Below are 17,252 nucleotides of genomic sequence, written 5' to 3'. Positions count from 1 at the left end.
TCCTTCCATTCAACCCTAGTGTATACCTGTGTGAAACTGTCTATGCGCCAAGGCAGTTAGGACCCAACATGGCCTGGCCCAGGGAAAGGTGATACACAACAATGGTCCAAAGGCCCCTTTTAACTTTTGCTTATCCTCCGATAACCAGGCAGCACTTAATGCCGTTAATGGATTTTGTTCCCTGGGGTGGGTGCGACTGATGGGCTGGGGCTAGGGGGTGGGGCTGGGATTGAGCTGGGGCTGGGATGGCAGAAAGGCATGGGGCACAGTCAGCCGATCAGACTTGTTTGGGCTTCTGCTCTGCAGACATCATTAATTATGCAGCTCCCGGGTCATATTCCTCCACTCTGCTCCTTCCCTTTTATCTCCCATTGATCAGGTCTACAAACATACACAAATGACCTTTAATCTGGACACGTTATGCTTCACATATTGGGTTCAGCTCCGGAGGGAGCCGAAGTTATGACTAATGTACTTGTGCTGCATGATACCAGACAAGTGTTTTGAGTGCCAGTGTTTGTATCCATGATATTTGGATGGAAGTCTATTTTAAAACAAAAGAGAGCAGAGACAGTCAGGTGGGTCAGTGTGTAAACCGCTTAGCATTAAACTCATTCAGACAATTGGGTAGGATATGTGTCCTAACGGACGCAGTGTGTCGTGAATAGAACACTGTGTGATGGATGTAAAGTACACTGTAAAGGCGCTGAGCTGATATGGCCGGAAGAAAATCTCACCCTCTATTGTTTTATTAAACATGGTCCGTCTTCTAATCATTGAGTGAATAGCCCATGCTTAGCACCAGGGCTCATCCAATTGGATAATGTATTTACCAATAGGCAAGTCTAGCCTATGTCCTCCCTGATGTTCTAGTACATTCACATGATTAAAACCTAATGTTAATGCCTGTACCACAGTGGATTTTATAGGATTGGGCCACAGTTGAAAAGCCATATGGGATGATACCCTATTTGAGGTGATCTCATATACCTGTTTGCTCTGGCAGTGACACAGTGCTGAGCCGTCACTGTGGCAGCGTGGCCTGGACAGAACAAGCAGAGCTCAGTCAGTCCGATAGATCCACTGGGTGAACGGATAATGGATTACGTCAACTCAATTTAGTCAACATGGTAGAGCAGTGTGAAAACAAAATGTTCCCCTCCATGCAAAGCTTTGCTAATCTTTCCATCATATTCGGCTTACATAAAGCCGGGTTTGCAGGCCGGCGGATATAACTCTGCCTCCACCTCTGTCTCCTCCTCGTCATCCAGCCTACTGCTTCTCTACTCTACAGCGCCCCCTAGGACCAGGGAGTTTACTCCCTGTGTTTTTTAAAGTGTAGATACATTGGGGAGCCGTAGGTGGCTGGAGACTGGTTAAGGCCTGTTCACTGAGTCTATTCACAATTACTGGCTTTGTCTATCTGCATGCGTGGGAGTTGGCATTTTAACTTAGACACCACAGCTACACTGTCATCTCGACTGGATAGGAATAACACTGTTTTTGTCAACCAAAGGATATTAATGTTTGTGTGTCTGTGAAATGGCTGGTACACTAAGGGTGTTATGACCAATGTATCATTATAGAACATTTGTCTTGTTGATTGACAGTATATTCAATTGCAGTTTATCTCACCAAAATAGGCTATATTCTTTCAACTGGTGTATTGCAGCTACCAGCTTCCTACTTAAACGTGTTGCAATAGCTTTTACAGAGCAAAAAAAATATTTCCTTGATTTCTATTACAATAATTTCAAGTAAAATATAGCACTCACTGATCATCTATTTCTCTTTCATTTCAGCCTTAACTGCATTCACGTACCTCACCATCTTCGATCTCTTCAGGTGAGTAAGTGGGAATCCTGGGGTTCATTATGTTTTGTCAGCGCTGTCTGAAGAAGTTTTACACCAAGCTAAGTTGTGTACTTAACATTTGTGTTGAGCTCTTTTTACTGCTATGCAACTGCTTGTGTTGAGCTGTTGTTGTTAGTCATGATGACTTATGTGTGTGTACCTGTTGGCCCACAGTCTGATCACCTGTTTGCTGAGCTCTTGGGTGGCAATGAAGAAGCCTAGTCAGCTCTTCTCTTTTGGGTAAGTCCATTAGCACACTGATTCTACAGAAGCCCCCACTGTTAATCTTTAAAAAATGTAGTCATTAGATGATCGTGTTTCCATTGGCCTGTATTGATTATTAATATGTGTGGTGTTCTTTTGTGGTGTGTATGCATTAATGTATGTGATACAACACTTACATACCAACACAGCTTAGGTTGTTTAAGCCCCTGGGGGTACGACAACGACTATGGATCTGTCTCCGTCTGTTCGCAAGTTAGTTTACAAAATAACTCTGATTGGCCCAAGGGATGCTATAGTAATCGACTGAAATTCCAAACTTTGAACAAACATATCTCCTGTCCCATTTGAGCTACAGTCATGAAATGTTGTACACCTATTCATCCTCTCATGAGCAGCAAGTTTCCCGTTAGGACCTATAAGCTCCGGCAATTACATTTTCTGGCAAATTATACTTTTTGTCCCCCACAATTGTGGTGGGGAATAGATTAAAAAAATATATAATGCTGCTACTCTTCCTTCCTATATGATTTGATGACACTACATAACCGCCTGGTATTTTGTCACAAAACTTTGCACAATGTGCAAATCTCGCTATGGCCCCCAGAATTGCTGCTTTTAGATATATATATTTTTTACAACTGATATTCAGATTTTTGCAACAGCTCTGACATCTGCCTGTTCACTTATTTTCATTGTTATGAAATCAGAAACCTTGGTTAATTGTTTAAAGACTAACAAAAAATATACTGGATGGCGTTAGGCAAATTAACATAAATGTGCATGCATTAGATATTCTCAACTTAGGTTTTTTTGCGAGTACATGATAATAATTTAAGGTGAGTAATTATTTAAAATGCCCTAGGAGTGTCTTACATGCCTACTGTATAGATACGATCTACAACAGTGGATCGATGTGAATATTTCAGTCAATTCATTGACATGGGACCATTCTGTTACTTTCAGTTTAGTCTAGCGAGACTACTATCAGTATAACTGTCTCTCGTCTGCCCATAAAAATAAATCCTGTTTATATCAATGCTTCTTCCTATCAAGCAGTGGAGTCCGTTCTCTGAAATCCCGTCCATTTTGAGCTATCAAGTTTTGATTTCAAGTGAGGGGAAAAAATACTTAATTGTTTTTTGTCTCTCTCTCTAATTAATCCATGCAACATACATTTTAAAAATTGTCACTAATTGGGGGCGAGGGACAACATGTTTACTGTTGCCTTGATGGGGTACGACAGTTGAACTAAGCTCATGAGGCATTTATAAGTTATTTTCTTCAGTAACCAGTGGGTACATATCATTAATGTATAAGAAAAAAATGTATGTAGCAACTGCTGATTGCCCCATTACAGCTGGAAAGGCTTAAACATTGGTATAAATGTACAAGGGTATATGATCACATACTGAGATATGGAATTTGAGATGTATTTTTCCGTGCCTTTACTTTCAAAATGTTAGCCCCACAAATTTTGTGAAACAGAAAGTAGAATATTTTATAACTGAAAATTATGTGTTTTGTTAACATTATTCAGTATGATTTTGAATATATAGGAAAAGCGTATTCATAATTTGTTTGTGGCCGTTTTGTTCGCACAGTTTTTGGTCAGTTTAGGATGAGCTTATTGATATGGATTTCCCTCCCAGTGAGTTAATGGGTTCACGACGCTCTTTGCTCAGCCCCTAACAGCAGTACACTTCTCTGCAGCTCCCTGACATCCAGGGGACCCCCATTTTGATTTTGTTAGTTATAATTTTAACATGGCATAAATCATGGCAGAATGTGTAGAATTTCATAATTCGCTTTAAAACAGCAAATGTTTCTCTCCACCCCATGGCAAAATGAGTAGAATTGCATGAAATGATTAATACAAAATTAAATTCTTGCTAAATTCTTTCCGGCCTATGGCAAGATGTGTAGAATTGCAGGAAATTAACTTTAACAATTTTAGGGTGGGGGGGGCAACCAAATCTTGCTTAGGGCCCCCCAAAAGGCTCACAGTAGTACAGTACTGGGAGCCACGCTCCACTTCACTGCTCAGCCCCTAATGCAGTATTTAGCATTTTATTTTGATCCCCATTAGCTGCTGCCAAGGCAGCCGCTACTTTTCCTGGCATCCAAACAGGAACAAAACAATATATCGCAACAAAACAATAGTCTACACTTCTCTGTGAACTTGGCTAGGCTTAGTGGGCGGAGCTGGGGGGGGGGGGGGGGGGGGGGGGGTCAATATCGAGCCTTTGTTTTATAGGGGTGTGTTTGGGTTCAACTAAAGGGTCTGTTTGCAGTTCTGGCAAACACCAGAGTGACCCAGTGACATTTGAATGTTGGCTTGACGGCCCCACAGAATGGGACATGCCACTCTGTTGCCCAAACAACCCATTAGGCTTCATTTTGGGGATATGCGATGCCTCGCCCTCTTTTTGTGGACAGTGTTATGGTGTGTTAGCAAAACAGAAGTTGGGTATGCAACATTTGACACGTGAGTTTTAATTTGACATTCTAGTTGCCAGTAAACATCAACCCAACTGATGTACATTAGTATTGTGGTTTGTCTTTGGGTTTTGGGCAGACCACTGAGGCTGAAGATGACGTACTGGTTTGTATCCCGGTCAGGGGAACAGTTTTTGAAGATGAATGGACATTTGTGTTATCTGGGATTAAAATGATACAGTAGCACTTTCATTAAGGCTTACAGGGAATTGTCCTGTGCGTCATATCACCCAGTCCCAAAATTCATACATTGTATGTTGTTTTATTTATGGACATCTGTTATTGTTTCACAGAATGTTTATATTTACCTCTCTGTTGAGGTTTTCATAAGACACAATGAGATCAGTGACAAATGTTTTTTAGTAGTCTTTCAGTAATTTAAATGAAAATGCATGGTACAAAGCACATTTTCTGATGTCAGTCATGTGTATTTTCAGTTATGTCGGTTTACTTGATTGCTCATGTATTGTGTGTATTCAGTGTTGGTGTGTGTTCGGTCACACTTTATTTGGATAGTCAGGATAGTCCATCTGTAGATGCTATACAGATGGTCATCAGACCCAGTGCCAGGATAAAGTCACTAACCGGGGCAGTTGAAATCGGCGAGGGGGCAAAATGTTTTGGGCTTCTTGCATTGGAATTATATTGAATTCTGCTTATATTATCATGCTACACCACAATAAACGTAACATTCAAATCCAAGACTCCGAGATCATTGAGTGCTTTTGAAAGTTGTAGCTTATCTCTGCTGCTCTGTATCAGCACAATGGACAGCGCCCTACAGCTAGGCCGTTTGGGTAATGAATATAGGCTACAAGCTAGAAAGGGCAATTCACCTATTACAAACAGCATATTTGAATGCAGCTGTACACACAGCTGTTTTACCAAAATAATGCAAACTAAATGCTGAAAGTACTGGCCTACTGAATAGCAGTTTGCCTTAGAATACTGACAACTGCGAATGCAAACCGAATAAAACAGCGGTGCCAAGTAGTAGGCCTAGTAAACAAAATATCAGATCAAAAATGCATGACAAATTATATTTAGGCTAGTTACATTAACAGTAAACAAAAGGTGAATGGAGATCCAAATAACCAAAACATAGCCTACTACAGTGAGATGCAGCCAGTAGGGCTGGGTGGTATTCTGTATTTTACTATATACAGTGGCTTGCAAAAGTATTCATCCCCTTGGCATTTTTCCTATTTTGTTGCCTTACAAACTGGAATTAAAATTGATTTTTGGTGGGTTTGTATCATTTGATTTACACAACATGCCTACCACTTTGAAGTTGCAAAATATTTTTGTGAAATAAACAAGAAATAAGACAAAAAAACTGAACTTGAGCGTGCGTAACTATTCACCCCCTAAGTCAATACTTTGTATAGCCACCTTTTGCAGCTATTACGGCTGCAAGTCTCCTGGGGTATGTCTCTATAACCTTGGCACATCTAGCCACTGGGAGTTTTGCCAAGTTCTTCAAGGCAAAACTGCTCCAGCTCCTTCAAGTTGGATGGGTTCTGCTGGTGTACAGCAGTCTTTAAGTCATACCACATATTCTCAGTTGGACTGAGGTCTGGGCTTTGACTAGGCCATTCCAAGACATTTAAATGTTTCCCCTTAAACCACACGAGTGTTGCTTTAGCAGTATGCTTAGGGTCATTGTCCTGCTGGAAGGTGAACCTCTGTCCCAGTCTCAAATCTCTGAAAGGCTGAAACAGGTTTCCTTCAAGAATTTCCCTGTATTTACCTCCATCCATCATTCCTTCAATCTGACCAGTTTCCCAGTCCCTGCCAATGAAAAACATCCCCACAGTGGGGATGGTGTTCTCTGGTTGATAAGAGGGGTTGGGTTTGCGCCAGACATTGCGTTTTCCTTGATGGCCAAAAAGCAACATTTTAGTCTCATCTGACCAGAGTACCTTTTTCCAAATGTCTGGGGAGTCTCCCACATGCCTTTTTGGCCAACACCAAATGTTTGCTTATTTTTTTCTTTAAGCAATGGCTTTTTTCTGGACACTCTTCCGTAAAGCCCAGTTCTGTGGAGTGTATGGCTTAAAGTGGTCCTATGGACAGATACTCCAATCTCCGCTGTGGAGCTTTGCAGCTCCTTCAGGGTTATCTTTGGTCTCTTTTTTGCCTCTCTGATTATGCCCTCCTTGCCTGGTCCGTGAGTTTTGGTGGGCTGCCCTCTGTCAGGTTTGTTGTAGTGCCATATTCTTTCCATTTTTTAATAATGGATTTAATGGTGCTCCATGGGATGTTCAAAGTTTCGGATATATTTTTATAACCTAACCCCGATCTGTACTTCTCTACAACCTGTAGTTGTAGAGTGTCACTTGCTTGGTGTTGCCCCTTGGTTAGTGGTGTTGCAGACTCTGGGGCCTTTCAGAACAGGTGTGCGTGCGTGCGTCTCCCTCCCTCCACCGGGGCCTCCCACAGGTTGGGAAACGCACAGTATTAAATAGAGCCATGACTACATGGAACTCTCTGCCACCCCAGGTAACTCAAGCTAGCAATAAAACCAGTTTAAAAAAAGAGATAAAAGAACACCTTAATGCACAAAGGGGAGTGTGAAGGGACACAGCCATTTTATATCAATCATTCAATCAATCAAATTCATTTATAAAGCCTTTTTTACATCAGCAGATGTCACAAAGTGTTTATACAGAAATCCAGCCTAAAACCCCAAACAGCAGGCAGCGTAGAAGCACAGTGGCTAGGAAAAACTCCCTAGAAAGGCAGGAACATAGGAAGAAACGTAGAGAGGAACCATGCTCTGAGGGGTGGCCAGTCCTCTTCTGGCTGTGCCGGGTGGAGATTATAAGAGTACATGGCCATTAAGGCCAGATTGTTCTTCAAGATGTTCTTAGATGCCCAGCAGGGTCAAATAATAATCACAGTGGTTGTAGAGGGTGCAACAGGTCAGCACCTCAGGAGTAAATGTCAGTTGGCTTTTCATAGCCGATCATTCAGAGGTCAAGACAGTAGGTGCGGTAGAGAGAGGGAGAGTCAAACAACAGGTCTGGGACAAGGTTGCATGTCCGGTGAACAGGTCAGGGTTCCATAGCCGCAGGCAGAACAGTTTGAAACTGGAGCAGTAGCACAACCAGGTGGACTGGGGAGTCATCAGGCCAGGTAGTCCTATGGCATGGTCCTAGGGCTCAGGTCCTCCGTTAGGGGAGGAAGAGGGGGCGAGAGAGAGAGAATTAGAGGGAGCATACTTCACACAGGACACCGGATAAGACAGGAGAATTACACCAGATATAACAGATTGACCCTAGCCCCCGGTACATAGACTATAGCAGAATAGATACTGGAGGTGGAGACAGAGGTGGTCCCCCAGACAGCCTCCACACCACTAGAGGGATATCAACAGACTACCAACTTACTACCCTGAGACAAGGCTGAGTATAGCCCACAAAGATCTCCTCCACCGCACAAGCCCGAGGGGGCGCAAAACCGGAAAGGAAGATCACGTCAGTGACTCAACCCACTCAAGTGACGCAACCCTCCTAGGGACAGCATTGAAGAGAACTAGTAAGCCAGTGACTCAGAGGCAGAGAATCCCAGTGGAGAGAGGGGAGCCGGCCAGGCAGAGACGGCAAGGGCGGTTTGTCCTTGCCGTTCACCTTCACACCCCTGGGCAAGACTACACTCAATCATAGGACCTACTGAAGAGATCTCGAGACCGAGTCTGTGTCTCTCACATTGATAGACAGACCATTCCATAAAAATTCAGCTCTATAGGAGAAAGATCTGCCTCCCGGTGTTTGCTTAGAAATTCTAGGAACAATAAGGAGGCCTGCGTCTTGTGAACGTGTAGGTATGAAAGCCAGGACCAAATCGGAAAGATGGGTAGGAGCAAGTCCATGTAATGCTTTGTAGGTTAGCAGTAAAACCTTTAAATCAGCCCTAACCTTAACAGGATGCTAGTTGTAGAGAGGCTTGCACTGGAGTAATATGATAAAAATAGTATGGTTCTAGTCAAGATTCTAGCAACCGTGATTATCACCAACGGAAGTTTATTTAGTGCTTTATCCGGCTAGCCAGAGAGTAGAGCATTGCAGTAATTTAATCTAGAAGTGACAAAAGGATTGATTGACTTTTATGCATCATTTTTGGACAAAGAGTTTCAGATTTTTCAGAAATCAGAAACGAAGATGGAAAATAGCTGGCCTTGAAATATTCTTGATATGTTCGTCAAAAGAGAGATCAGGGTCCAGAGTAACGCCGAGATCCGTCACAGTTTTACTTGAGACGACTGGACAACCATCAAGATTAATTGTCAGATCCAACAGCAGATCTCTTTGTTACTTGGGACCTAGAACTAGAACTAGTATCTCTGTTTTGTCCAAGTTTAAAAGTAAAACATTTGCAGCCATCCACTTCCTTCTATCTAAAATACAGGCTTCCAGTGTAGGCCATTTTGGGGCTTCACCATGTTTTATTGAAATGTACAGCTCTGTGTCGTCCGCATAGCAGTGAAAGTTGACATTGCATTTCCGAATGACATCACTAAGAGGTAGAATATTTAGTGAATTCAATTGGGGTCCTAAAACAGAACCTTGAGGAACACTGAAACGTACAATTACTTTGTCAGAGGACAAACCATCCACGGACACTGACTGATATCTCTCCGACAGATAACTAAACCAGGCAAGAACTTGTCCGTGTAGACCAAATAGGGTTTCCAATCTCTCCAAAAGAATGTGTGGATCGATGGTGTAAAACGCTGCACTAAGGACTAGGAGCATAAGGACAGATGCAGAGTCTTGGTCTGACGCCATTAAAAGGTAACTTACCACCTTCCCGAGTGCAGTCTCAGGTCTAAAACCAGACTAAAGCATTTCGTATACATTATTTGTCTTCTGGAAGGCAGTGAGTTGATACACAATAGCTTTTTCAAAAAATGTTGAGACTAATGGGAGATTCTATATAGGCCAATAGTTTATTACATTATCCGGGTCAAGGTTTGGCTTTTTCAAGAGAGGCTTTATTACTGACATTTTTAGTGAGTTTGGTACACATCCAGAGGTTATGGAACCATTTATTATGTTCAACATAGGAGCGCCAAGCACAGGAAGGAGCTCTTTCAGTAGTTTAGTTGGAATAGGGTTTAGTAAGCAACTGGAAGGTTTAGAGGCCATGACTATTTTCGTGAATGTGTCGAGATACAGGATTTTAAAAACATGAGTGTCTCCATTAATCCTAGGTCCTGGCAGTTCTGTGCAGACTCAGGACAACTGAGCTTTGCATATATACGCAGATTCAAAGAGGAGTCCGTAGTTTGCTTTCTAACGATCATGATCTTTTCGTTGAAGAAGTTCATGAATTCATCACTGCTGAAGTGAAAGCCATCCTCTCTTGGGGAATGCTGCTTTTTAGTTAGCTTTGCGACAGTATCAAAAATAAATGTTGGGTTCTTATTCTCCTTAAGTAAGTTGGAAAAATAGGCTGATCGAACAGCAGTGAGGGCGCTTCGATATTGCATGGTACTGTCTTTCCTAGACAGTGCCATTTCCGTAAAAAAATTCTGGAAGATTGCTTCAGGGCTTGGTTATTTTCTGTATACCACGGAGCTAATTTCTTATGACAAATGTTTTTTGTTTTTAAAGGTGTGACTGCTTCTTGGGTATTACGCAAGGTTAAATTTAGCTTCTCAGTTAGGTGGTTAACAGATTGTTGTGCTCCGACGTCCTTGGGTAGGTGGAGGGAGTCTGGAAGGGCATCTAGGACTCTTTGGGTTGTCCGAGAATTTATAGCATGGCTTTTGATAATCTTTGGATGGGGTCTGAGCAGATTATTTTTTGCGATTGCAAACGTAATAGGATGGTGGCCCTATAGTTCAAGATTATGAGGAAAAAAAAATTGATCCAAAATATGTATTCCTCTGGACAAAACTAGATCCAGGGTATATCTGTCACAATGCGTAGGTCCGGAGACATGTTAGACAACATCCACTGAGTCTGATGGCTGCGAAAGCCTTTTGGCGTGGGTCTGTGGACTTTTCCATGTGGATATTGAATTCACCCCAAAAAATTATCAGCCTTGACCCCAAATTTTCCTATTTGACCTTGTAAACTCACCCAAAACAATTCAGCCTTGACCCCAAATTTTCCTATTGGACCTTGTAAACTCAGTGAGGAATGCTGTATATGGCCCAGAAGGCCTGTCAACAGTGACTGTAAAACGTGATTGAGAAGGCTGCATAGATTTCATGAATAGAAGCTCAAAAGACGCAGTCATTTTTTGGGTTGGTAAATTTTGTTGTTGGAAATGTTAGCTACACCTCCGCCTTTGCAGGATGCATGGGGAATATGGTCACTAGTGTAACCAGGAGGACAGGCCTCATCAGGCTTGAGCCATGTTTGTCAGGCCAATCACATCAAGGTTATGATCAGTGATTAGTTCATTGACGATGACTGCCTTGGAAGTGAAGGATCTAACATTAAGTAGCCCTATTTTGAGATATCAGAATTTCTTTCAATAATGACAGGAATAGAGGAGGTCTTTATTCCAGTGAGATTGCTAAGGCAAACACCGCCATGTTTACTTTTGCCCAACCTAGATCAAGTCACACAGATGCTGTTTTAATGGGGATAACTGAGCTGACTACACTGACTATGCTAGTGTCAAACTCTACTAAACTGACAGGCTAGCTAACAACCTGCAGCATGGCCTGCACCCTATCTCATTGTGGAGCTAGAGGATTTAGAGCCCTGTCTATGTTGATAGTTAAGATGAAGGCACCCCTCCAGCTAGGATGGAGTCCGTCACTCCTCAGCATGTCATGCTTGGTCCAGTTATCTACAAATTCAATCTTTTGAGAGGGACAGAAAACAGTTTTCAACCAGCGATTGAGTTGTGAGACTTCTGTAGGGCTCATCACTCCCCCTAACTGGGAGGGGGAGGGGGGCAGAAACAATTACTCAATGCTGGCACATCTTTCTAGCTAATTTACACGCTGAAGCTATGTTGCACTTGGAGATCTGACTGTTTCATCCTAACATTGTTGGTGCTGACGTAGATAACTATCCCTATACAATCTACACTCGCCAGTTTTGGACTCAGCCAGCAATCTCTTCAGATTAGCCTTTACGTCGGTAGCCCTCCCAATGGTGGGAGGCTTTGGCGACTCAGACCCCGTAACCAGTGGAGGGGAGACCTGAGATGGCTCGGCCTCTGACTAACTTGTTGCTTAATGGGGGGGAACCGGTTGAAAGTTTCTATCGGCTAAATGAGCGACTCCGGTTGAGCATGCCGACAGTATTTCCTTCCAGAAGCCTTGAGAAAATTGTCAGACTGCGTGGATTGTGCGGGGGGGATTTGTACTACTATCTGTACATACTGGTGGCACAGATGTTGTTTCTTCCTTTCCTACTCTTAAATTTCCTTTGCCTAACGATTGCGTCTGAAGCTGGGCTTGCAACTCGGCTATCCTCACCATAAGGCAGTAGTTCTCCTGCATATTATGAGTACAGCGTCTGCAATTAGATGGCACAGCGTTAATGTTATTACTTCGCTTTTTTGGTTGGTGGAGGTTCTCTAGAACCCTGTCCAGATGAAGCGTCCAGGGTGAAAAAGTTGAGCGCACAAAAACTAAGACGTTGGTTAATGTGTTAAATGCAGAGTTTTGATTAAACTGTTATTAAAAGTTTTAAAAAAACATTTGGCAGGTAACCAAGTAGCAACAAATAGCACAGCAGCACGGATACAATCCGGAAGTGTGACATATTGTAATTTGCCCTATACTATGTATTAGACCTAGATATTGTGTGTACAGTCGTGGCCAAAAGTTTTGAGAATGACACAAATATAAATTTTCACAAAGTTTGCTGCATCAGTGTCTTTGGATATTTTTGTCAGATGATACTATGGAATACTGAAGTATAATTACAAGCATTTCATAAGTGTCAAAGGCTTTTATTGACAATTACATGAAGTTGATGCAAAGAGTCAATATTTGCAGTGTTGACCCTTCTTTTTCAAGACCTCTGCAATCCGCCCTAGCATGCTGTCAATTAACTTCTGGACCACATCCTGACTGATGGCAGCCCATTCTTGCATAATCAGTGCTTGGAGTTTGTCAGAATTTGTGGGTTTTTGTTTGTTCACCCGCCTCTTGAGGATTGACCACAAGTTCTCAATGGGATTAAGGTCTGGGGAGTTTCCTGGCCATGGACCCAAAATATTGATGTTTTGTTCCCCGAGCCACTTAGTTATCACTTTTGCCTTATGGCAAGGTGCTCCATCATGCTGGAAAAGACATTGTTCGTCACCAAACTGTTCCTGGATGGTTGGGAGAAGTTGCTCTCGGAGGATGTGTTGGTACCATTCTTTATTCATGGCCGTGTTCTTAGGCAAAATTGTGAGTGAGCCCACTCCCTTGGCTGAGAAGCAACCCCACACATGAATGGTCTCAGGATTAGAGGTCGACCGATTAATCGGAATGGCCGATTAATTAGGGCCGATTTCAAGTTTTCATAACAATCGGAAATCTGTAAAAAAAAAAAAAAAAAAAAAGCCTTTATTTAACTAGGCAAGTCAGTTAACAACACATTCTTATTTTCAATGACGGCCTAGGAACGGTGGGTTAACTGCCTTGTTCAGAGGCAGAACGACAGATTTTTACCTTGTCAGCTCAGGGATTCAATCTTGCAACCGTACGGTTAACTAGTCCAACGCTCTAACCACCTGCCTCACGAGGAGCCCGCCTGTTACGCGAATGCAGTAAGAAGCCAAGGTAAGTTGCTAGCTAGCATTAAACTTATCTTATAAAAAACAATCAATCAATCATAATCACTAGTTTTAACTACATGTGGTTGATGATATTACTAGTTTATCTAGCGTGTCCTGCGTTGCATATAATCAATGCAGTGCGCATTCGCCGAAAAAGGACTGTCGTTGCTCCAACGTGTACCTAACCATAAACATCAATGCCTTTCTTAAAATAAATACACAGAAGTATATATTTTAAACCTGCATATTTAGCTAAATGAAATCCAGGTTAGCAGGCAATATTAACAAGGTGAAATTGTGTCACTTCTCTTGCGTTCATTGCACGCAGAGTCAGGGTATATGCAACAGTTTGGGCCGCCTGGCTCATTGCGAACTAATTTGGCAGAATTATACGTAATTATGACATAACATTAAAGGTTGTGCAATATAACAGGAATATTTAGACTGATGGATGCCACCCGTTAGATAAAATCCGGAAAGGTTCCGTATTTTACTGAAAGAATAAATGTTTTGTTTTCGAGATGATAGTTTCCTTATTCGACCATATTAATGACCTAAGGCTCGTATTTCTGTGTGTTATTATGTTATAATTAAGTCTATGATTTGATAGAGCAGTCTGACTGAGCGATGGTAGGCACCAGCAGGCTCGTAAGCATTCATTCAAACAGCACTTTCGTGCGTTATGCCAGCAGCTCTGCTGTTTATGACTTCAAGCCTATCAACTCCCGAGATTAGGCTGGTGTAGCCAATGTGAAATGGCTAGCTAGTTAGCGGGGTGCGCGCTAATAGCGTTTCAAACGTCACTCGCTCTGAGACTTGGAGTAGTTGTTCTCCTTGCTCTGCATGGGTAACGCTGCTTCGAGGGTGGCTGTTGTCGATGTGTTCCTGGTTCGAGCCCAGGTAGCGGCGAGGAGAGGGATGGAAGCTATACTGTTACACTGGCAATACTAAAGTGCCTATAAGAACATCCAATAGTCAAAGGTATATGAAATACAAATCGTATAGAGAGAAATAGTCCTATAATTCCTTTAATAACTACAACCTAAAACTTCTTACCTGGGAATATTGAAGACTCATGTTAAAAGGAACCACCAGCTTTCATATGTTCTCATGTTCTGAGCAAGGAACTTAAACGTTAGCTTTCTTACATGGCACATATTGCACTTTTACTTTCTTCTCCAACACTTTGTTTTTGCATTATTTAAACCAACTTGAACATGTTTCATTATTTATTTGAGGCTAAATTGATTTTATGTATGTATTATATTAAGTTAAAATAAGTGTTCATTTAGTATTGTTGTAATTGTCATTATTACAAATAAATAAATAAAAATCGGCCGATTAATCGGTATCGTCTTTTTTGGTCCTGCAATAATTGGTATCGGCGTTGAAAAATCATAATCGGTCAACCTCTACTCAGGATGCTTTACTGTTGGCATGACACAAGACTGATGGTAGTGCTCACCTTGTCTCCGGACAAGCTTTTTTCCGGATGCCCCAAACAATCGGAAAGGGGATTCATCAGAGAAAATGACTTTACCCCAGTCCTCAGCAGTCCAATCCCTGTACCTTTTGCAGAATATCAGTCTGTCCCTGATGTTTTTCCTGGAGAGAAGTGGCTTCTTTGCTGCCCTTCTTGACACCAGGCCATCCTCCAAAAGTCTTCGCCTCACTGTGTGTGCAGATGCACTCACACCTGCCTGCTGCCATTCCTGAGCAAGCTCTGTACTGGTGGTGCCCCGATCCCGTAGCTGAATCAACTTTAGGAGACGGTCCTGGCGCTTGTTGGACTTTCTTGGGCGCCCTGAAGCCTTCTTCACAACAATTGAACCGCTCTCCTTGAAGTTCTTGATGATCCGATAAATGGTTGATTTAGGTGCAATCTTACTGGCAGCAATATCCTTGCCTGTGAAGCCCTTTTTGTGCAAAGTAATGATGACGGCACGATTTTCCTTGCAGGTAACCGTGGTTGACAGAGGAAGAACAATGATTCCAAGCACCACCCTCCTTTTGAAGCTTCCAGACTGTTATTTGAACTCAATCAGCATGACAGAATGATCTCCAGCCTTGTCCTCGTCAACACTCACACCTGTGTTAACGAGAGAATCACTGACATGATGTCAGCTGGTCCTTTTGTGGCAGGGCTGAAATGCAGTGGAAAATGTTTTTTGGGGATTCAGTTCATTTGCATGGCAAAGAGGGGCTTTACAATTCATCTGATCACTCTTCATAGCATTCTGGAATATATGCAAATTGCCGTCATACAAACTGAGGCAGCAGACTTTGTGAAAATGTATATTTGTGTCATTCTCAAACTTTTGGCCACGACTGAATGTATTGATATGTAGGCTATGTGTGACGTTTTAAATGTATGTATTTCAGTCCTTGACTAATACTGTCCTGTACTATGTTTCATGTGGACCCCATAAAGAGTAGCTGATGCTTTTGCAATGAGGATCCTAATAAATACCAAAGCATATTTAGAACTTGTATTATTCAAAACCATCATACCGGCAATAATGTGAAAAATATTGTGATATGATATTTTGGCCATATCGCCCAGCCCTAGCAGCCATGTACAGCTGTCTTGCCAAATAAATAGGCCTATACAGGCCCGCTTCAAGCATGGGAAATCATGCCACTCGCTCATGAGTTCAGCAACACGTTGTGATATGGCACAATACACTTCTGTGAATCAAATTTGACCTACATAATCAATTAAGCAATACCATAGAAACGTTTCCATTATATACAGTTCAATTTACAGAAACGGAAACCAATAGGCTATCAAGAAAACCATAATAGCACCTGCAGTAACCAAGTGTTCCAGCCACTCTCTTCCTATGAACCAGTTGCTATAAATTAACATGTTTGGATAGAACCTGCGGCTGGGGTAGGATTCTAAGCTAACCTGGGCTGGCTCCTCTGTTCCAAGATCATTAGGAACAGTCGAAGGTGGAGGCGGCTTTGGAGCCATTATCCTGGCTGCGCTTGTGGAAGGGTGGGTAGGCTCTGCACAAGGAGTTAGCTGGAGCTTGGCAGCGGCCTTGGTGGTTTGATGCTGCTGCTCATCACTCTCCTTCTCCTTTGTTTGGGTACTTTTGGCTAAGCAAATTTCTGATATCCGTCGTGGCAGATTAGCTGGTTCGAGCTAGCTAAATAGGCTAAGGCTAATAACACTAATGCTTTTTACAGATAGCTAAGCGTGAAGCAGCTTCAATAGTAAACTTGACCCCGCCCTTATAAATCAAAATCAAATATTACAGGCGTATTCACGTTATTCACTTAGCCTGCCACCGAGATGACAGATAAGAAGCCTTTTTTCATGATTTTTGTGGAAACCCAAAGGATTCCTACCTAACCGCCCAGTGGCTTTCCGTACGTAGCCCCCCTACACACACCACGGCACGTCCTGTCCATTGTGTTGACACAGCGCCAACCTGTCACTCATTTTAACTTTTTTGCTATTTTTATAAAGGGACATAAAACTAAACCGAGGAGGCTGTGCCCCCTTTAGCCCCCTCATGGAGCTGGGCCCAATGGTCATACGATTAACAAACTATCTGTTGATAAGCAATTGCTTGTTATGGTTATGGCTAGGGTTAGGTTTAGGTTTAGGTTTAGAATAAGGGTAAAAGTTAAGTTTAGGGGAAGGATAAGGGTTAGGGCTACGGTTAGTAGATAGTTAGTTAATTGAAATGTTACTGATAGTCTTTAGACCGTCTACAGATGGACAATCCAAATAAAGTGTTACCGTGTGTTCCTCCAGGTTTGAGCGGCTGGAGGTCCTAGCTGTGTTTTCCTCCACGGTGCTGGTGCAGCTGGGAGCTCTGTTCATCCTGAAGGAGAGGTGGGTGGAACCAGGGTTTACCCCTGTTTGTGACCGGGGATGGAGTGGGGTGGGGGACTTGGGCTTCTGAATATTTCAGAGCTGT

General features: G+C 42.5%; 1 protein-coding gene across 1 annotated transcript in view; it reads left to right on the top strand.

The window, feature by feature from the left end:
* LOC120046605 (zinc transporter 6-like) overlaps positions 1-17,252 on the top strand; it is an 80,768-nt gene that overhangs the window by 37,522 nt on the left and 25,994 nt on the right. The window contains exons 5-7 of the mRNA XM_038991977.1: positions 1,803-1,845; positions 2,029-2,094; positions 17,087-17,167. Of these exons, the coding sequence (XP_038847905.1) occupies positions 1,803-1,845; positions 2,029-2,094; positions 17,087-17,167 (190 nt within the window). The remainder of the gene's footprint in view (positions 1-1,802; positions 1,846-2,028; positions 2,095-17,086; positions 17,168-17,252) is intronic.

This window comes from Salvelinus namaycush, chromosome 4 (genome assembly GCF_016432855.1).
Source record: "Salvelinus namaycush isolate Seneca chromosome 4, SaNama_1.0, whole genome shotgun sequence".
Taxonomy (NCBI): Eukaryota; Metazoa; Chordata; class Actinopteri; order Salmoniformes; family Salmonidae; genus Salvelinus; species Salvelinus namaycush.
This window is presented reverse-complemented; position numbering and strand designations above follow the sequence as displayed.